At 43.2% G+C, this 21,348-nt stretch overlaps 1 protein-coding gene across 8 annotated transcripts; it reads left to right on the forward strand.

Annotated features, from left to right (window-relative positions):
* Nucleotides 1-2,395: 2,395 nt before the first annotated feature.
* Nucleotides 2,396-21,283, forward strand: ZNF75D (zinc finger protein 75D). 8 transcript variants are annotated; one of them, XM_058536802.1, is made up of 8 exons: nt 2,589-2,672; nt 3,325-3,401; nt 4,123-4,649; nt 5,863-6,055; nt 6,778-6,869; nt 7,205-7,331; nt 12,475-12,626; nt 19,888-21,283. In XM_058536802.1, exons 3-8 carry the CDS (start codon nt 4,203-4,205, stop codon nt 20,035-20,037), a joined length of 1,161 nt encoding a protein of 386 aa, XP_058392785.1. In that variant the 5' UTR covers nt 2,589-2,672; nt 3,325-3,401; nt 4,123-4,202; the 3' UTR covers nt 20,038-21,283. The 8 variants fall into 8 exon arrangements, with proteins under 8 accessions (XP_058392788.1, XP_058392782.1, XP_058392783.1 ...); XM_058536803.1 differs by having other exon boundaries at nt 19,924-21,283; XM_058536799.1 differs by lacking the exons at nt 2,589-2,672; nt 19,888-21,283 and adding an exon at nt 2,495-2,571 and having other exon boundaries at nt 12,475-13,373.
* The last annotated feature ends 65 nt before the right edge of the window (nt 21,284-21,348 follow it).

Below are 21,348 nucleotides of genomic sequence, written 5' to 3' on the forward strand. Positions count from 1 at the left end.
CAGGGGAAAGAAAATGCCTTTTAGATTATACATAGTTTTTTTATTATTATTACTGTTTCAAACATATTAGCCAAAATTTAACTATAGACGGCATCTCGGTGTTAGGGGTTAAATTAGAAACCTTTAATTTTGTAGAGCTTTATAAAAGAAAACATGGGGCCAGCCCTGATGGCCTAGTGGTTAAGTTTGGTGTGCTCCACTTTGGTGGCCTGGGTTCAGTTCCCTGGCATGGACCTACACCACTTGACTGTCAGTGGCCATGCTGTGGCGGCGCCTCACATACAAAAAGAGGAAGATTGGCAACAGATGTTAGCTCAGGGTGAATCTTCCTCAGCAAAAAAAAAAAAAAAGTTATAAAAAATAAATAAAAGAAAATATTGCTCAATGTATGCTTTTACTACTAACCATACTAATAACACATAATGAAATGTTTTAAGTGAATTACAACGTGTATTCCTGGAGTCTATAGTCCTTTTAAAGAATTTTTTCTTTTCTTTGAAGCATATAAACCATAGTAGGTTATTAGGAAAATCGAAGACAGCAGTATACTTATTTCTATATTCATTCTAAATGGTTAACTATATAATAATTTACAGATAAATTATATTGAAAATAATTACAAGGAAAAACTTTGTGCAGATTAATATATAAACTCCACATGGTTTAAAAAACCTTACTATTTCAAACAAAAACAACAAAAAAAAGAAATAGAAAATGAATTTTTTTTCTTTTTGAGGAAGATTAGCCCTGAGCTAATATCTGTTGCCAATCCTCCTCTTTTTTGCTCAGGAAGATTGGCCCTGGGCTAACATCCGTGCCCACCTTCCTCTACTTTATATGTGGGATGCCGCCACAGCATGGCTTGATAAGTGGTGTGTATGTCTGCGCCCAGGATCTAAACCTGCAAACCCCAGGCCACTGAAGCAGAGTGCAAACTTAATTGCTATGCCACCGGACCTGCCCCAAGAAAATGCCTTTTATCTGACCATCCTCACTGGTTAGTGATTCAGCTGAACAGTAAGCCTGGGAATTGTCCAGAAGCAACAGGGCCCTGACTTCCTCTTCACAGTCATAAAACCTTAGGTTGAATATGCCTGACCTCAGAAACATAGCTTTGAAAGAACCATTCTGAAAACGAACCTCTGGTGAAGCAAACGTCTTTACTAGGTTTATATATCACAGATAATGCACTGTGTCCTCTTGCACACTTTTGGGCAGCTTTGCTTTTCAAATGAGGATTGACTTTAGCTTATCAGTCTGATCTGTGTTTACATGTAAAAAGTCAGACAGGTGCTCTTTTGTTTATTTTCCTCCTGGGCATGCAGACGTCTTTTCTGCTTGCCTGAGTGGTTTGTCACACTGATTTCCAAAAGACACCAATTTCATCCCCACCGTACAACTGAGCGACACAGTTTCTCCTCTTTGATATATAGGGACAATTTTTGTCCAAATGGCTCAACACTAGGCAAATCCTGATAATTTGGAGACACGGACAATGCAAGATACTCAAGTTCTTAGAAAGATGATTTATCCAGAAGACTATGCCAAGCATTACAGAAGATATAAAATGAAGGTCCCTGTCCTTCAGGGAGGCATAATGTAGCAGAAAAAGCATGAGATATACCAACAAGAGACCTAAATTCCTGTCTGAAATCTGCCACTGGGAATCTATGTGATGCTGAGGCCGCCACGTCCTACATCTCGAGAAATATAAATGGAACCTACTTCACAAGGTTAAAACCTACCTAACAAGAATAAAACAAGATAATAGTTGGGAAGGACGTGCCAGTGAACCAGAAAAGGGTTTAAAAACTATAAGGGACTGTTGTTCCTGGTCTAAGGAGGAGCCTGGCCAGGACCAAACTGATTCTTAATTAAGGAGGCTCCGGACAAGCTTAGTGACGACTTTTGGGGTGGCGGCCTTTACCGGGTAAAGTTCTCGGTAGAAGGGCCGCCGGCCGCCGAATGCGCTGCAGGAACAATCCGGACGCGCAACACTTTGCGAGTCGGAGATACGAGTTCGTGGCACCCAGAGTCAGCTGGCTACATCGCTCCCAGGCGACGAGCCGCTTTCTGGGCTCCTCTAGGCCTTCAGCGGGACTGGAGACTCGGTGGCATTAACTCTTTTTCGCATCCGGGGGCTGAACCGGAGCAGAAGGCCGGTTCCTCCGGGATGGAGAGCACCCGCCGGACGGTTCCTGACTGGCTGGGCTGGGACTCCGCAGGTAGAGGGAGGGAGATGGCTGGGCGTGGCTGTCACGGAGCCACCGGAAACGCATCCTTCCTTTTCCGGTTGGGGCCCCGTCCACAGACCGCGACCCCAAAATGGCGAGTCGGGGTACGGTCCCTGGGAGCTAGAGGGTTTGGGTGGGGGACTGAACTCTCTAGGCCCCTGCGCCCCCGGATCTTGGCGCTGCAGTCGCCAGGCCTCGCGCGCTTTCGCGACACCGCCTCCGGCAGTGGCACAGCCCCCGAGAGCTTCCTCCCCGGAGCAGCGGGGAGGCGTGGAGACTTTATAGTCGAGTGGAGAAAGAAGGAAGTGGCGTCCGCGGGAGCCAGAGCTGCGTGGAGGTAATCGAGAAACTGATTTTCCCTTTCGAGTTCCTCCGGAGAGCTCCTGACAGATACCGGCCGCACGTGCCAGTTGCAGCCTTTGGGCCGGCTGCGTGGCGGTGAGTGAGGGGGAGCGGGGGACGCAGCCTTCTCCACTTCGCGGTGGCATCGTTGCCAGGCGGCGGGTCGGCCGGAGAACGGGCGAGACCTCCTCTCAGCAAGGCCGGTACTCAGGCTCCTACAGCCACATCTAACCTCTGAAAGCAACCTCTTTGTACCCTATGTGCAGTATAACCCAGGGATGCTGCTGAAGCACACTGGGAGGCTGCCCGCGTGCACAGTGCTTATGGGCGCCCTTGTGGATGAAGAATATGTAGCGAGTTAGTGGTGGGGGTGGGGCAGTAGTCTGCCACTGCATCCAGCGAAACTTTCCCTTTTCCGCTGGCTTAGGATCCCATCACTGGAGAAAGGGTCGTTAGCTTCTGCCGACATAAAAATATAGGAGGTGTCCCTGTACCTCCTGGGCCTGCATGGGCAGCAAAGAACCAATCGTTTCTTTGAATACCCGTGGCATCCTCGAAAGAATTTTGTTGCTGTTTCTGCTGGGTCACCTCAGGGAAAATCAGACTCCCAAGGCCACCCTCAGTCTTGCTTAAAGATCTATATGACCCTGAGGGGATGTAAAGTCAGGAGAAGGGTTCCCTTTACTAGGACCCTTCCTGTCTCTGAAAAGAGCCTTAATCATCACCGTTTCTCTTTCCTCTTTTACAGTCTGACATTAGGATATCTTGTAAACAAGGCCAACTGTACATTTTTCCAGTAAAGTAAGCAAAAAATTTGATACACAGGTACAAGTCTGCACAGTGCCCTTTATAAGTCTTTCCCAAAAGTACCAAAAAAAAAAAAATGTTGATGACAGCTGGTTGCTTAATGCGGGGTATTTACTGAGAGGAATAAGGTTCCTTTTCCCTTAGTTATTTCTTTTCTGATTTGGGCTGTCTCAGTTCCCCTGCCAATATTAATGCAATGGAAAGGAGAATATCACATGTTCCATGAAGTAAAAGTTTCAATCTTCACAAGAGGATGAAGGGGCGTGGAAGTTGTTTTCCCCCTGGCTAGGGGCGTGAAAGTTGTTTTTCCCTTGACTAGAGACAAGAGTGGAATGATCGGTTAAAATTTAGAGAAACTCACATGTGCCCTGTTTGTGAAGATGGAACAGGAAGCACACAGATTAAGTACTGGATCATCTCAAAGCTCCTTTTATCAAATGGGCACCAGGTTTCTCACCCACCAACCTTTCTTCAACTTTTAAAAAAAAAGGGAAGTGATGCATTGACGTTTGTCTTCTCTGAGCTGTGCTTTGTTTTAAAGTTGAGTAACAGAGAAGAGAAGAGAAACATGTCCTGAAATAATCTGTCATCATGAGTGTCCTAATCCTTGGCAGTTGATTTTAAAGGGGAGGCAGGACAGGAACATTTGTTTGTTCTTCTCTGATAACTATAAATAGCAAGTAAATGTGTGTCATGTGGCTTTCTTCTTGACATGTACTTTTTTTCTCCCCTCCCTCAGTGCCCTTGGGGAGAAGATCCACTCATTGCTTTTGTACCAAACCTGACAAGGCCTCAGTTGTCAAAGGTGGCACCAGGAGGATGTCACACATAGGAGTAAAACTGTTCCTAGAGCAAATGATGATGAGACATCTGAAAGTGAATGCATGCTTGTACCCACACATGGAGGCTTTGTGGGAGACAGAGGGGTCTGTGAAAGAGAGCTCCAGTCAGAGTAAGAAATCCAACCCACAAATGGACAGTCTTGGTCCTGAGAGCGCTCGCCAGCACTTCCGGAGCTTCTATTATCATGAAGCACCTGGACCGCTCGAGGCTGTCAGCCAACTTCAGGAATTATGCCATCAGTGGCTAAGGCCAGAGATCCACTCAAAAGAGCAGATCTTGGAACTGCTGGTGCTAGAGCAGTTCCTGACCATTCTGCCCAGGGATACCCGGGACTGGGTGCAGAAGTATCATCCACAGAGCATCAAAGAGGCTGTGGCCCTGGTAGAACGCTTTCAGAGAGAAGCTGGTGGAATAAGTAATGAGGTGAGAAGAAAGATTCCTTACATGTACAATGAAATAGAATAAAGGTGATATATCCGGGTGGGGGCGTTAATTGAGGAATGAGATGGATTAGGTCACTCTTCTGTTGTTCCTTTAGGATAGCTCGGCGGGATCGGAAATCACACACATGCAGCAATAGGTTTCAGAGTTCCTGGCAGTCTTTCCTGGCCTTAGAAAAAAGAAATGCTTTTTGCCCTCTTCAGGGCCAGGGTGAATTGAGGGTAGTGGGCCTAGTGTGGCATGGTCAAGGAGACAGGACTTGAATTCTTAGAAACAGAAATAAAAGGCAAGAAAAAATTGGGAAAGTGGAAGAAATCTGAGTAAATGGACAGCACTTAGAGAGCAAAGGAGAGAAAGGGTAGCAAACAGAAGTATAAATCAAATAGCTCTGGGGAGACTGCAAAGAAAGAGAGGAAATGGAAAGTAAAAAGGGAAACAAGGATACAGAAAGAAGAAAAACACCAACAGAGAAGTGGAGAGAGTCAAGGTGCTGAGGGGTAGTGCGCTTTCTGGTGGGAACACATTGCTGGGCCAGGAGAAAAGAGCCTCCACTGCCCTCCCTTTGTGGTCTGTTCTTGGCCTTGCTGGTGATTGGGGAACCAAGGTTCACCCTTGGGAGAGGGCAGCACACTTCCTTTCCTCAGGAACCTACCTTGAGGAACACAGGGCAGGACATATTTTTCGTGTTTTATTACAACTGAATCATGTGGAGGGAGGTTAGTGCCCAACCTTCCCCATTTTTTCCTCCATTAGGTCCCCTTTCTCCGTGAAATCCTTCCCTGGCCGTGGGAGGGTTGGAAAATCTGACTGACAGGAAGTTTTTTTTATTCATTTCCTTATTTTTTAGCAAAAACTAGAAGATAGAAATCTACTCAGGCAAGGATCCAAGTCAAGAAAGCAAGCCAGTGAAGTCAGTATGAGAACAGGCAGCCTGCCCCTGCTCTGCTAGTGGCCTGAGCAGAAGGGTGGAGGCTGGCAGCAGTCACAGCCTTTTTCATTTTATACTAACTTTCCCAGATGATGTGTATGGTTCTGTCTGAGAAAACAGTGGCGCAATATCTCTTCAGGTTTTTTTTATTACTTCCTTTAATGTCACACACTCCCCAAATCTTGGCTCTACTCTTGTCTGTCCATCTACCACCACCTCAAAACCAAAAGTAAGTTCTGTGCTAATGAGGATGGGGATTATTTCTAGGTCACAGACCATGAGCTGGGAAAGGAGGCAGTGCTCTTGGGAGGAACAGCAGCGGCCCCAGGCTTTAAGTGGAAGCCAGCAGAGCCCCAACCAATGGGTGTGTTCCAGAAAGAATGTTGGAATACATACCGGGTACTACAAGAACAGCTGGGCTGGAATACTCACAAAGAAACCCAGCCTGTATATGAAAGAGGTGAGGAGCTTCATAATAATTCTCTTCTCCTGGGAGCTGTGATAGTAATTGGTTCAGCTAGAATGTCATGGGAATGTTCCAGGTGCCCAGCCATGCTAGCAGTTGGGGTGTCTCTCAGGTGGGAGTACAACAGGCCAGTGGTGGGTGACGGTGAGGTCCAGTCTGGGGTACAGAAATATCCAAAACACAGAACCCCGGTATTCATACCGTGGACCTTGCTCCTTAGAAATTTGAGAGAAGATGGAACGGGGACAGGTGGGATCATCTCACCCTTATAAGTTAGAGAAGAAATTGGATCAGAAATGGGCCATCAGTGGCAGAAGGGGAAGAGAATTGTGCACCAGGAAAAAAATAATACAAGACGAAAATCTCCCACATTTCCTACTGTACACTAGAGGACCTGAGTCTTTTATTTTCAAACAGCTCTAATTCTTGCCCAGCTCAGTGAACAATTTATTTTATGAGAGGAAAAAATAAAAGATTTCCTTTTATTAATTTCTCTCATGAAATCTGGGGAAACAGGCAACTAGGGAACCGGTTCTATGGAATGGTGGATATTTGTTACTTGTTTATGATGAGAACACTTCTGGTACGACACACACACTTGTGAAGGTGAGCCGTCTTTACTGAAGGAGTCTTGATGTTCTATATTTTAGAAATCAGCTCAGGATATTCATAAACAGAAAAGAGAGAAATTTTCTCTGGCTCTTTTCCACCCACAGCTGTGCCTGCTCAACAGATTCTAGCCTTTTCTGAGCAGAAAAACACCCCAAACTGGAAGATGGCATCTGAGCTCACCTTGCCTGAGTCCCAGGTGAGCTGTACTTTCCAACTTTTTCAGGCAGCCTGAACGTGGCCTTGTCTGTGCTTTTCTCTGCTGCCTGTGACCCACAGTGCCCAGCGGCTACTCTGAGGCATATTAGCCCCAGATGTTCTCCTCTAGGCAGCTATGCTTGGCACAGTGGAATTGGGCACCTCTCAAGCTGTTTACTGATCTCTTTGGCGCCTTCCTTTTCTGCCATCTCACTTTTTTCCCTAAATCTTATACTCTTAACTTCTTGTGACTGGCCTGCCGTGTGATTCAGAGATGAGTGATGAGATGGCTTCTGTAGTGGCAAGGACTGAACTAAAACTCCTTCTCTTCTTTAGAGTTTGTTGACATTTGAAGATGTGGCCGTGTCTTTTTCCGAGGAAGAATGGAAGTTACTGAACCCTGCTCAGAAAATCTTCTACAATGATGTAATGCAGGAAAACTATGAGAATGTCGTCTCTCTAGGTAAAGATTCTTCTTTTCCTTTGTGTTGAAGTGGAGGGATCTGTTATGTCCTCAGTTTTTGGAAAACGCACTCCTGTAAGAGAGTCCCATTGTTCCAGTAGCTGATTGGTTCTCAACTTGATGGTGTAGGAGAAAGTAAAGGCATACCCAGATCACCTGGAGAGCTTTTTACAAATACATGTCCCACTTCTTTACTCTAAATAGAATTCTTGATCTGTTACACTTCCGCCCCATCCTGCAAACTTGCTCTTCCTGTATCTTTTCCATCTCAGTGAAGGGCACCACGATTTACCCAGTTGCTCAGGCCAAACCCTCTCAGATTTCCTTTCTTCCAGTCTTTCTGTTATACCCCACAACTGATCCATCAGCAAGTCCTCTTAGCTCTGTCTTCAAAATAGATCCTGAACAACCATGTCTCAACCTCTTCCACTCTTACCTCCTAGTCTAAGCCACCATCATCTCTAACTGGATTCCCACTCAGCATATCCTTTTCATCTATGCTCCTTAGGGTTAGTTCTTGGCTTCCTCACTGCATATCCACCCACAACCACAGTAGGATATAAAGAAGATATTGAATCTAAGATGCTGCCCATTTAAACATTTAAAGTAAATAAAAGTATAAAAGTGTCATTCATTCTTCCTGAAAATAGTCTGGAATTAAGATGGCAGTCCATAACCTTAAGGTTTTATTCTCAGCATTATTGTTGTACCCTAAACTTAAAGTGATCTGTTTAGAACAAGGGGAAGAACCATAGATCCAAGGTCCTCAAGAGTTCAAGGACAGCCTTGGAGTGTCTCCTACACATAAGTATATACGTAGAAAGAGGAGAGATGTTCCTTGATAGGAACCTTTACAGGGGCTTAACATTTTAAGATTCCGCTCCTGTATTTTTTGTTAATTGAACTTTTTATTGAGATAACTGTAGATTCACATGCAGATTTAAAATGTAATATATAAAGAACCCATGTACACTTTACCAGTTTCCCTCAATAACGTTTGCAAAACTATCATATACTGTCACAACCAGGATATTGATATTGATACAATCCACTGATCTTATTTATATTTCCTGTTTTGCTTGTATTCATTTGTGTATGTGTGTATTTAGTTCTATAAAGCTTTATCACATGTGTCGGTTTGTGTATTCAACACCACAGTCAAGACAGTGGACAGTTACATTACTACAGGGATCCCTCCTCTTGTCCTTTTATAGCCACACACACTTCCCTCCCATACCCCACCCCATCACCAACCCATGGCAACTACTAATCTGTTCTACATTTCTAAAATTTTGCCATCTTAAAAATGTTATATGAATAGAATCATAAAGTGTGTAACCTTTGGGGGTTAACTTTTTTCATTCAGAATAATTCCCTGGAAATTCATGTAAGTTGCATGTATCTATAATTCATTCCTTTTTATTGCTGAGTAGCATTCCATGGTCTTGATATACCACAGTTTTTTTAATCATTCGCCCATTGAAAGATATCTTTGCTGTCTTCAGTTTTTGGCTGATGTGAATAAAGCTGCCATGAACATTCATGTACAGGATTTTGTGTAGAGATAAGTTTTCATTTCTGTGGGATGAATGGCTTAAGAGTGCAATTGCTGATTCATATGGTAATTACATGCTTAATTTTGTAAGGACCTGCCAAACTGTTTTTAATAGTGGCTGTATCATTTTACATTCCCACCAGCAATGGATGAGTGATTTTCTACATCCTTGCCAGTGTTTATTGTTGTCACCTTTTTTTTTTTTTTTTTTTTGCTATTCGGATAGGCATGTAGTGTTATCTCATTGTGGTTTGGATTTGCATTTCCCTAATGGCTAATGATGTTTTATAGCTTTTCATGTGTTTATTTGCCATCTATATTCTCTTCAGTGAAATGTCTTTGCCTATATTTTAATTGGATTGCTTTTTAACTTCAAGTTTTGAGAGTTTATATATTCTAGATTCTAGTCTTTTGTCAGATACGTGGTTTGCAACCGTTTCTCTAAGTCTGTATATTGTCTTTCTATCCTCTTCCCCTGGGCTTCCACAGAGTAAAAGTTTATAGTTTGATGAGGACCAATTTTTCCGTTTATAGATTATAGTTTTGGTGTCAAGGATAGAACTCTGACTAGCCCTAGATCCCTGAAATTTTCTCCTATGTTTATTCCTAAAAGTTTTATAATTTTACATTTAAGTCCATGATCCATTTGAAGTTAATTATTGTATAAGGTGTGAAGGTGTTTTGCCTATAGAGGTCCAGTTGCTTCAGCCCTTTTTGTCAAAAAGGCTATCCTTCCTCCATTGAATTGCTTTGGCACTTTTGTCAAAGATCAGTTGGGCGTATTTGTGTGCATCTATTCTGTTCCATTAAGCTATATGTCTATCCCTCTTCCAATATTGCACTGTCTTGATTATTGTAGGTATATAATATAGTAAGCCATTTTAATATCTATCAGGTAGAGTGATTCTTCCTACTTTATTTTTTTTTTTGTCAAGATAAAATTTTATTTTAGCTATTCTAGGGCCTGTGCTTTTCCATGTAAATTTTACAGTAAGCTTATCTATGTCTACAAGAAACTTTGTTGGGATTTTGCTAGAAATTGCACTGAACCTGTAAATTAGTTTGAGGAGGATTGGTATCTTTACTGTGTTGATTTTTCCGATCAATGAACACAGTATGTCTCTCTATGTAATTAGGTCTTTGATTTCTCTCATCTAATTTGTGTAGTTTTCAGTGTACAGATCCTCCAAATGTTTTGTTAAGCATATGCTAAAGCATTTTGTTTTCATTGGAGCAATTGTAAATGGTATTATTTTTAATTTTGATTTCTGCATGTTCATTGTTTTTATATAGGACTGCCACTGACTTTGTGTTTTGATCTTGTGTCCTGTGACCTCACTGAACTCACTTATTATTAGTTCTAAGAGGTTTTTTATAGATTCTTTGAGATTTTTATATGTAGACAATCAATGTCATCTGTAATACCTTTTATTTCTTTTTCTTACCTTATTGCAATATCTCCAACTTCCAGTACTATGTTGAATAAGAGTGGTAAGAGCAGACATCCTTGCCTTGTTTCCTATTTTATCATGAAAACATTGTCTTTCACCATTACCTATGATGTTAGTACAGATTTTTTTGTTGATACTCTTTATCAAGTCAATATAATTCCTAACTTTCTGAGTGTTTTATCATAAATGGATGGTAATTTGTCAAATACTTTTCTGTGTCAGTTAATAGGAGTATGATCTTTGAAAGCTTGTTGATATGGTGGGTTATGTTGATTGATTTCAAATGTTGAACCAGCTTTGCATACCTGCGATAAATCCTACTTGGTCATGGTATATAATTCTTATATATTGTTACATTCAGTTTATCAGTATTTTGTTGATGATTTTTGCATTTAAGTTCATAGGAGATATTAATCTGTAGTTTTCTTTTTTAGTATTGTATTTATATGATTTTGCTATTTGGGTAATACTGGCCTTATAAAATGAATTGGATAGTATTTCCTTCTCTTTTCTGGAAGAGACTGTGTAAAATTTGTGTTAATTCTTTAAATATTTGCTGGAATCCTCCAGTAACACCATATGCACCTGGAGATTTCTTTTTTCTGAAGCTTTTTATTTATGAATTCAATTTCTTTAATGGTAATAGTGCTATTCAGATTATCTATTTCATATTGGTTCAATTCTGGTAGTTTGTGGTTTTTGAGGAATTGGTCTATTTTTTCCAAACTTTTTAAATTCATGAACATAAAGTTGTTTATAGTATTCCCTTATTATCTTTTTAATTGCTGTAGAATGTGTAGTGATATACCCAGTTTCCTTCCTGATAATGGTGTCTTCTCTCCTTTTATTTTTGTAGTCATGATAGTTTATCAATTTTATTAATTTTTTTGAAGAACAAGCTTTTTGTTTGACTGTGATTTCTGTTCTCATCTTTATTAATTCCTTTCTTCAGCTTTCTTTGGGTTTATTTTGCCTTTTTTCTAGTTTCCAAAGTAGAACCTTAGATTATTGATTTGAGACCTTTCCTCTTTTCTGTTGTAAGCATTTAGGGCCATACATTTTCCACTGAGCACTTCATTAACTGCATTTCACATATTTTGATATATTGTCATTTCATTTTCATTCAATTATGTATTTTTAAATTTCCTTTGAGACTTTCTCTTTGAACCATGGATTATTTAGAAGTGTATTGTTTCATTTCCACATATTTGTAGATTTTCCTGTTGTCTTTCTGTTTTTGATTTCTAGTCTGATTCCATTTTTCTCAGATTGCCTTTTCTCATTCAACTTGTGATTCTTTTGGTTCTCAGTGTGATGGGTGATTTTTTATTGTAATGATCGTTTTGTTTATTATGTTAGAAGAGTCTGGGTCCTATTTAAATATTTTAGTTTAATGGGCAGTCACCCTGTTTTAGTTTAGTACGTAGGGTCTTTCCTACTTTTGTGGGGTATGCTTCCAGTGACAGTTTAATTTTCAGAGGCTTTGTATTGTTATTTGGTTTCCTTGGTTTATATGGTACTATGAGGGCTGCCATGTGTTGCTGCTGGTGCTACCTGAGGGTGCGGAAGGTATTTACCTAGGCCAGAGTGTCTCTCAGTGGGAAAGGGGAGTCTTAGACCCATAAGGATGAAGAAGCTTCCTGAGCCAGGCTACTTATGGCTAGGTCCCTCTTGCTAGTTCTGCCTGCTCACTTTGGTATCTCTTTACTGGGGTTCTGATGTTGTCAGAAGGTTTCCCATTCAGACTGGGGCAGGGATAAGCCTATCCAGGCAGCCTTCTGTTGCTAGGATGAGGATTGGAAAACAGTAGATCTGAGTTGCCTTCTTTTGTTGGGTGTAGGAATGTAAGACACTCTGCTGTGTTATTCTGCTAGTCCTGAGGTCTCAACATTTTGCCTCCGTTTTGCTACTTTTTAGAATTCTCTATTGGTTGTGTCTTGCATTCTTTAAGGGGTTTGTTATTGTGCCTAGCAGGGAGTATCATGGAGAAATGGATCTATGCCACTTTGTTCTGATTGGACCAGAAATCACTTGTTCTTATATTTTTTAAAAGCAGTCATCATTGATTTTTCTCTCTATTCCTATAGTTTTCTTGTTCTGGAACACAGATGGCTGATTCTTCTGTTTATTCCAACAGGGTTAAAGATCAAAAATGACACTGGAAATGACCAACCTATATCTCTTTCTACATTAGAAACACAAGCAGCAGGATGCAAAGTATTAAGAAAGTCCAGAATGAAAGTTGCCCAGAAAACAACGGGCAAAGAAAATCACGGTGGTACACACAGGGTACGGAAACGGCATCGAGCTTTTCTAGGAAAGAAAAGAAAGAAACTTTCAACTTGTAAACAAGAGCTTCCAAAACGTATGGATCTTCATGGGAAAGGCCATGCAGGAGAGAAACCTTTTAAATGTCAGGAATGTGGGAAAAGCTTCAGAGTTAGCTCTGACCTTATTAAGCACCAGAGAATTCACACTGAAGAGAAACCCTATAAATGTCAACAGTGTGATAAGAGGTTTAGATGGAGTTCAGATCTTAATAAGCACTTAATGGCACACCAAGGAATAAAACCATATAGATGCTCATGGTGTGGGAAAAGCTTCAGTCATAACACAAATCTACACACACACCTAAGAATTCACACAGGAGAGAAGCCCTTTAAATGTTATGAATGTGGAAAAAGATTCATTCAGAACTCCCACCTTATTAAACACCAGAGAACCCACACAGGTGAGCAGCCTTATACTTGTAGCATATGCAGGAGAAACTTTAGCAGGCGGTCAAGCCTTCTTAGACACCAGAAACTCCATAGGAGAAGGGAATCATGTCCAGTGTCTCCAGTCTAATGAAAGAATACAAAATTATGAGACATCCAATGATAGGAATCTGTCATCAACAGAAAATTTGGGAGGGGTACATGTCATGTTTCACAGAAAGGAATGTAAGCTGTCTCTCTTATTCGGCATTGTATCTTTAGTGCCTAGCACAAGACTGATACATAATGAGTACTTCATAAATAAAAGAATGAAAATATAGCTATCATATGTATAGTTATCTGTCCAACTATCTATCTATATCTGTCTGGTTACTCAGCTTCCCTACCCTCTGTGATCTAAATTCTTCAGATATCAGGTGCTCAGCAAATATATGATGGCCATGAGTCCTACTCTGATTGTTTTTCAGGAGAGATGGAAAAATAAAGAGTATTTGGGTCTTATGAAGGGAGCTCAGAGAGAATTACTAAGATGGAAAGAGTTTCTATGGCTATTCTGTCTGCATGAACAACCAAGCCCAGGGCTCAGGGAATGGGAACGGGAAGAGAGGATTCTGTGTTTGCCTTGGGAGTAGTGACCCCATTCTAGTTGCTTCTCCCCTGAGCACCCATTACCACAATGTTTTCTGGCAAAGAATTCCAAGCAGCAAGCAAAGGCGTGAATGCCGACACAGACCTAGGGACCTTGCAAGCACTTGATACCTCTCCTGCAGATCCTCTCAACACTGGGGTATATAGAACAAAATGATGAAGGAGGCAGTCTGAGCTCTCATCCAGTTATCTGTCTCTTTGTAGAAAGCACAGGGCAGTGGTGAATGGCCTTTTTTTTGACTTTCACTGTATAGAGTGGGGGCTTTCAAATTGGTGCCACACTGCTCCAGGGCCTAAGGGGAGGCCCATTTTTTTGTGTGTGGTAAATAATAATTTTTTTATTGTTGTCATGATAGTTTATAACATTGTGAGATTCCAGTTGTACATTATTATTTGTCAGTCACCACATAAATGTGCCCCTTCACCCCTTGTGCCCACCCCTCAACTCCCTTCCCCCTGGTAACCACCAACTGTTCTCTCTGTCCATGTGTTAGTTTATATTCCACATATGAGAGAGGTCATACAGTGTTTGTCTTGCTCTGTCTGGCTTATTTCACTTAACATAATACCGGGAGGCCCGTTTTTATGGCTGCTCAGCCACAACCCTATACACCTGGATGCTCTGCAGGAAGGCCTGGAGATTTTCCAAATTGATTTACTGAGAATGGCAAGGAGAGCACTGTGGTCTTGTAGCCTCAGTGCACATGGGTTACCAGGAGGGAACATCTAGAAGTGTCAGAGCAAAGTAAGGCCTATGGCTTAGAGTGATGACCCCAGCGAGAGCAAGGTCAGACAGAAACTATCTTTTGATGTTGGTGGTTTCTCTTCCTTCCCCATTGGGCTCAGCGATTATGTCCTGAGAAGACAATGTGATGTCAAGAGAAGGGCAAGGAAGTTGGAAGACATGGCTTTATACCTATGTCAGATCCTAGTTTAAGGTGTTGGCCAAGGCTTCTATATATTATTTCATAAAATTTTACTTTTTTATGAAAATGGCATGTTTCATATTAAATTTAAACATTAAACAAAACTCCATTGTTATCAAATCACCCAGAGATGGCCAATGTTCTCTTTTTGGAATAGATATCTTCAGATATTTTTTCCATCAAGAGACCTTTCTAAGCCTGTTTTTCAGGTTTGTAAAATGGAGATAATTCCTTTCCCTCAGGGCTGCTGTGAGGATTAAATGAGACACATGTGAGCATGCCTAACACTGACGGGCCACACTAGATGTTCCATAAACATTTGGGACATTCTTCCTTCACCTTTCTGCTAGTTATTTGAAAAAAGAAAATCAACTTTGTCTACTTGTCCAGCTTTTAAGCATCCTTAATGGGGTTACCATCATTTCCAGCTGGTTTTTAAGCCTGCTAATGATAGAAGGGTACCCTTCTGATATGACATTCCTTTCTAGGGATGCTTCACTAATGTCCCCATTCAGCTAGGTACACAGCTAATGAGTAATGGAAGCAAAATATACTAGATGCCTTTGAGTTGAGATGGCTGAAAAAGGAGGGGAGGTGATGGCTAGGGGTGGGATTTTTGTGGACAGTATTTACATTATTAGGTGCATCCTCAAACTGATGAATGAGGAAAGAGGTGACTGTGTAGAATGTTCACTAAGAAGAATGAAAGTGCTAAGCCCAGAGGAGGAAGTGACCTGGAAGGAAAGGATCCCATTATATTTCTAAAGGCTTGGAGACTGACTGCCCCACCACCCTTCCAGGACTATCTGAGATTGTGTCCTTGGAACTAAGGGGAAATTCAGCTTGCAGAGGGCACTCTTCTTGGTGTGAATCTATGTTTGGTAGCACACTAGATAGCTGCTATCATACCACCATTCAAATGACATTTATTCATGTAGCATTTAGAAAGAAGAGATTGACTCAAAAATGGAAGGCTATACTGCATCAGTGGAGCCAGCAGTTATTGCCCACTCATGAGATTCAGCCAGATTCCTGAAAACAGGTCAGCAAAAGGGCACTCCGTTTTTGCAAAGCTGCCAACCCCTGTAATAACACCTGTTAGCTTGAAAGCTCATCTTGCAGGTCCTCATTGACACTGGTATTCCCAGGAGAGGTCAAACACAGGGAACGTGGGTCCTATTTTAGATATCAGCTATTTAAGGCAAGTGGCAGAAAGTCCTTTAGATATGAATGGGCAGAAACAGGAAGAGAATTGAGAATTCCTGGTTCCAAGTTCAGACTCCACTGCCCTTTGAGGACAAGGGCTCCAGGAAGAAAGGACATTCTTGTCCCCATGGTTGTGGAAGAGGATTTAGAAGTTGGGGCTCCTGGCTGACCCATCAGTACCTATTCTTCCCTTTCAGTCTTCTGTCACAGCCTCCTAGGGCCCCATTCCCCATCCATCCTGACCAATCGTATCAGCCCTCACGGTCTCAGAAAACGAAGGACAGACATGGGCACTAAGGAAAGAAATGGCAGAATAGAATCAAGGGGAAAGACGTCTTTCTGCTTTATACAGGGAAAGATGTCATTCTGCTTTATACTTGCCCACCCCCTCTGCAGCATATGGCTAAGAGAGGTGAACTCCACTGGCTTTCTGAGGACACAACAGGAAGATAGCATACAAAAGCTCGGGGACTGGAGAAGCAGGCTGATTATTCATTCGGGGACAGAATGAAGAGTCAGAATGCTCCAACTTCAGATTCCACAGGCGGAGACAGAACTGAGGAGGTGAAAGCTGACCTGAGCCAGGTATGAGGGGTGTGGTTCCTATCCCAGTCTCTGTGCTCCTGTCCTCAGAAAGTGAAGGACATCAGGGAGAAGATGGGCTGGGCAAAGAGAGGATGAGAAAGGAGCTGGGAGAGCAGAGGACAGCAGTCCTTTTCCACTCAGGTCTGCATTTGTAAGGCCTGAGGTTGGAAGTCCAGGGCTTGGGGGGCAGAATGCTTCTGCTTGCTGTGGCTGAGACAAGAGCATGTCGGTGGGTCCAGGCCAGTTCGTGCAGGACCCAGTCATTACCTTCTCCCTCCCAGCAAACAATGACATGGCTTCTACCCCAGTGCCTGTTTGGGTCCCTTTGAGCCCTCCCTCTACCTCCAAGCAGCCTCTTCGTCCTTCACTGCCTTGCTCCCTTTGCCATGGGCCAAGTGTGCTCCTGACACTTTGCCAGTTACGTTCCCACAGAGCAGAAGGGGAGGTGCCCAGGGACAGGACCTAGTGAGCGTTACTGTGTTCCACTGTTCCCAGAGGAATGAGCACAATAACTGAGAATGGGTAGGCAGGGTTGGGGAAGGAAGATGATGGTCTAGTCTTTATCAAGAGATTGAAATGCTCGTCTTGCTACCTCATCTCTCTATTCTTTGAAAAACACTGAATGTTAGGTTGTTGGTCATGGTAATGACCATGGGCGGGGGCGCTGTTCCTAATTTAAAGGAGGGACTTCCTATAAAAGTCCTGTCACTGGCACAGCAGTTGTACACAGTTGCTGCTAAGCCCTTCCATTCTTGTTCTTGTCCTTGCCTTCCTCTTCTCCCTCTGTGCTGCCTGCTCCATACTACAACTGTAGGTTCAGGCAAGGGACACAGCTGTGGAAGAAGGGACAAGGAGTCAGGGAGACTCTCCCAAGGAATCAGCAATCATGAGCATACAGGGGGAGAGGACAGGAATCAAGGTTGAGAGCAGTGGTGAGCACCATATCACCCTCGAATCTTCTGGATGACCCGGGTAAGGGAGGAAGGGAAAGAGGCCAGAACAGCTTCGGGAAGCAGTTCTGCTCTAGGGCTGGGATTTAGGGAGACGTAGAGAGGAAGAGCTAGGAGACACCAAGAAAGATTTCCCCTGCCCTTCCCTCAGGCTCTGGGTATATCTGTGTGAGACTTGAGGTGGCGAGAAGGAACTGACTCCAACCCAAGGACTGCAGACACGTCAGAAGAACTTGAGTTTGGTAGTATGAGATCTCATTCCTGAGGGAGTTATCTCTTCAGGTAGGATCCATCTATCTGCCATCCCCAGGCCGCCGTTAGGAAGGCCCTCAGATTCCCTAAAGGGACTTATTCTGATTTTTCTTCTTCACCTAATGCCCCATTCTACTGTAAGTGACAAGAGTACAAGGACCTCATTTTGGGGGTATTCCTCATGTTGGAGCCTGGTGCAGGATCTCACAAAGAGTAGAGTTAGTAGGGGCATGAGCTGTCCGTGGATTTTTTTGTGTGTGAAAAATACACCTAAAGGGATAAATCTAAACCCCTGCCAAGATTGGAAATTAACTGTCTTAACTCTGTCTGTATATTGTTTGCTTTTAAAATCTTTCTTAACAACAGGTAAGTGGGAATGTGAGCTGAGAGAAATACAGCAGCATGGGGGCGTCTATGTGGATTACACTATGCTTTGTCCAGCCCGCACTCCCACAGATCCTTACACAGACAGTGGGTAAAACCTTCCTGAAAATTCTCAAGAATGGAGAAATGTCTTCAGGCTCAGTGGACACAGGCCTACCCAGGACCAGGCCCCTAATGTCCTTGTACAAAGACCTTCCCCTCTCCCCTGCCACAGGAATCCAAAGCCTTTCCACCTGTTGTGCTGACAGGGACCCCTCTTGGAGTGGGGCATACCCATGGGATAGATCATGTAAAAAAATGTATGTATCTTCCATTCAATGGTCTTTGACAACCTGAGAAGCAAAGCTTCCTTATCTGGGGTCTATGGATGGTTTCAAAGGACCTTCAAAATCTTGAGCATGTGGCATTTGTCTGAGAAGCTGGACCTTCAAAGACTTTCAAAAGTCTTCCTGACCCCAAAGCATTTAGGTAAACTTACTGCTGCCATTACTTAAGGCTGTATCCCCTACTCCCTCAGATCTTGTAGTACATCAGGACGGAAGGGGCCTTTGGAAGCCTTGGAGACCATGCCCCTTGTTTTCCAGAAGAGGCAACTGGAGCTTACGGGGTTTCCTTTCCCAGGGCCTTCTGGCAGAGGAGGGACTGGAACAGTCTCCCAAGCCCTAGGCTTTGAAACTAAGGTTCCTCTCTCCAGACATCAAGATACACTCAGCCCCTGGCAGTGGCATCTTGGGAAGTGCCATCATTCTCAAATTGTGATCTCTTGGCTGTCTCCCTTTGGGCTAGGAGTCCCTTCTTGGCGATGGTCTGTTTTATTCTTGGAGGGCTCCAAACTCTGTTCTCTCAAGATAACCCCTCAGGAGGGTGTTTCCACACCTGAGCTCTTTAAGAAAGAGCTACTCTGTTACTAGGGGGTGTCGTGTCCTCTAAAAGTGCTTCTTGTCCCTGTCCACAGACTAGGACCAGGGAACCATCCCCCTCTACCCATTCTCAGGCCTCAAGTGGTCTGGGACTTGCAGGACAGTCACAGGAAAAGCTAGACACGAGGGGCATGTTCCAGGAGAGGCAGACTTCTCAAAACGCTCTGCCTCCTTATTTCTGTGCTACATATTCATCATTTCCTCCAACACGATGGTCACCAAGTCACTCTTCCACTCAGAGTTTTAACAGCTCCCCAGTTCCAATATCCTTTAAGTCCCACTCCCTACTTGGGCTTCAAGGCCCTTCTTCACCTGGCTCCACATGCTAGCCTACCCTCTTTCCTCTCTCCTAGCTCACATATCCCTGATGCTGAGCCGGGCTGTTAATCTGTCTTCAATTATTCTTTGCTCTTAGCACCCAGTATTGCCTCCTGACCTGTCCAAATCCTTCCTTCAGCATCACATCCCATCTTCCTTCTTTTAGCCCCCCAAACTCACTCCATACTGACTGTCTTCTTCTCTTAGAACGGCATTTAAAAACGCAGATTTTGTTAAAAACACTGATTGCTGGGTTTCACCCCAAGAGTTTCTACTTCAGTTGGTCCGGGGTAGGGCCAGAAAACTGGTGTTTCTCACAAGTTCCCACGTGATGCTAATGGTATAGCAACCCTACTTTGAGAACCGCTGTCTTAGAACATCTCTCATGTGCTTTCTCCTAAGGGTAGAGGTTGTCTTAGAAGCTCAGTAACTCTATCCAAGTCTGGCCCAGGCCTGGATATCAATATAAACTCTGAACATATGGGGCTGACAACTTTAGGGTTAAATGTGAACTTAATCTGTACTTTATTCTCATCCAATTGGCAAATCACTACCAAAAATTAAGCGTGGGTAGAAAGTCCCTACATGTTCCCTGAATTTTGAAGCTTCCATACCTGTCTCCCTAATCTCACCCTCTATTTCAGTCTCCCAGACAGCCAACATGCCTGGTCTCCTTGCAGCTCTCTGGACATGAGCCTGCACCGGCTTTGGGCCTCCCCGGTCAGGAAACCCAGGAAACGTTTCTAAACAAGCAGCACTGCCACCTGCTTCTCTGGGCCTTGGCGAATCAGTGACCATGAAGCTGCCTGCATTGTAAGGACCTCTGGGATCTCATGGCCTCTGGAGGTGGATTTGACCGAAACACCCAGGAAGCATCTCTGTAAACTGGTTTTTCTCCTTCCTAGTGCTGCCTCTCCTCCACTATCCTGCCTGCCTGCCAGCCCTTTGCAACTCAGCCCACCCAGCATGCTGTCCCCTTTGGAAACTGACCTTGGCAGAGGTCACAGAGCGGCCCAAAATGATGTAGCAGGGAAGCACAAGGGCCTGCTTCTCTCCAGGAGATTCACCTTTCTCTGAGATCTCCTAATACCTTCCTCATTTTGGAGATGGGCAGGGGCCGGAACCATCCAGGGCCCCAGAGGTGGGCTTGACAGTTGGTGCAATAAGGTAGACCCTGCACCCTCACTGAGGCCTGCAGGTCCCCACCCCTGCAGGTCAGCAGCAGCCTGGGTGCTTGAGGCCCAGAGAGGCTTCTTGGAGATGCAGTCTCAGGAGCCACCTCTGAGGAGTCATTTAGTCTAGCAGGTTTCAAACCAAGGTTCATGTGTGCCCAGGGGTGCACAAACACTATCCGAGGGAGACTGGGCATGGATGGTTTTAAAGGAATCTTGTTGCAAATCCTTAGTCCCATACAGTGTTCTTCCTAAAACAAATCTGAGGAAAACCCCAAGGGAGGTTCTCCATTCCCAGATCCCCTTCACCACCACCCTTCCACCACTAGTACCTGCCCTGATCTCCCCAGGGTTCATTGCCTCAGAGTTTCACATGTCTGAGGAGCCGAAGAGGCTTGAAAATACACTAGCCAGGAAACTGAGTGACTTATGCCTGCGTAAGGAATCTTGCATATCAAATAATTTCCTGTTTTTTCCTTTAGACAGAATTGAAGAAGGACTTAATCAGTTGATCAGCTGGTTGATCAGTGGGGAAAAAAATGGATGATAGTTCAATATTTGATTTATGCCATGTAACTCTAAAAGAAATAAAAAAATTTTGAATGATCCTGCTGTAACAAAATTCTTTCCATGCCCATTTACATAACATCTCTGAAAATGAGAAATAGTGGTATAATTGGTGGTGAGCCAGGACTCATTCTGAGAATAACTAATATTCATTCATGATACGAACTAATTTTAAAAGATTAATCCATATCATTATGAGTGGGATTTTCAATAATTTTTTTGTTTATAACTATCCAAATTTAGAATATATTTATATTATATATAAATATATTTATGTTGGATCAATATATTTATAAATATATTTATGTTTGATCAATAGTGTTTAATAATTGTAATAACTCAGAAGAAACACATTAACACTTAGAG

This window comes from Diceros bicornis, chromosome X (genome assembly GCF_020826845.1).
Source record: "Diceros bicornis minor isolate mBicDic1 chromosome X, mDicBic1.mat.cur, whole genome shotgun sequence".
NCBI lineage: Eukaryota > Metazoa > Chordata > Mammalia > Perissodactyla > Rhinocerotidae > Diceros > Diceros bicornis.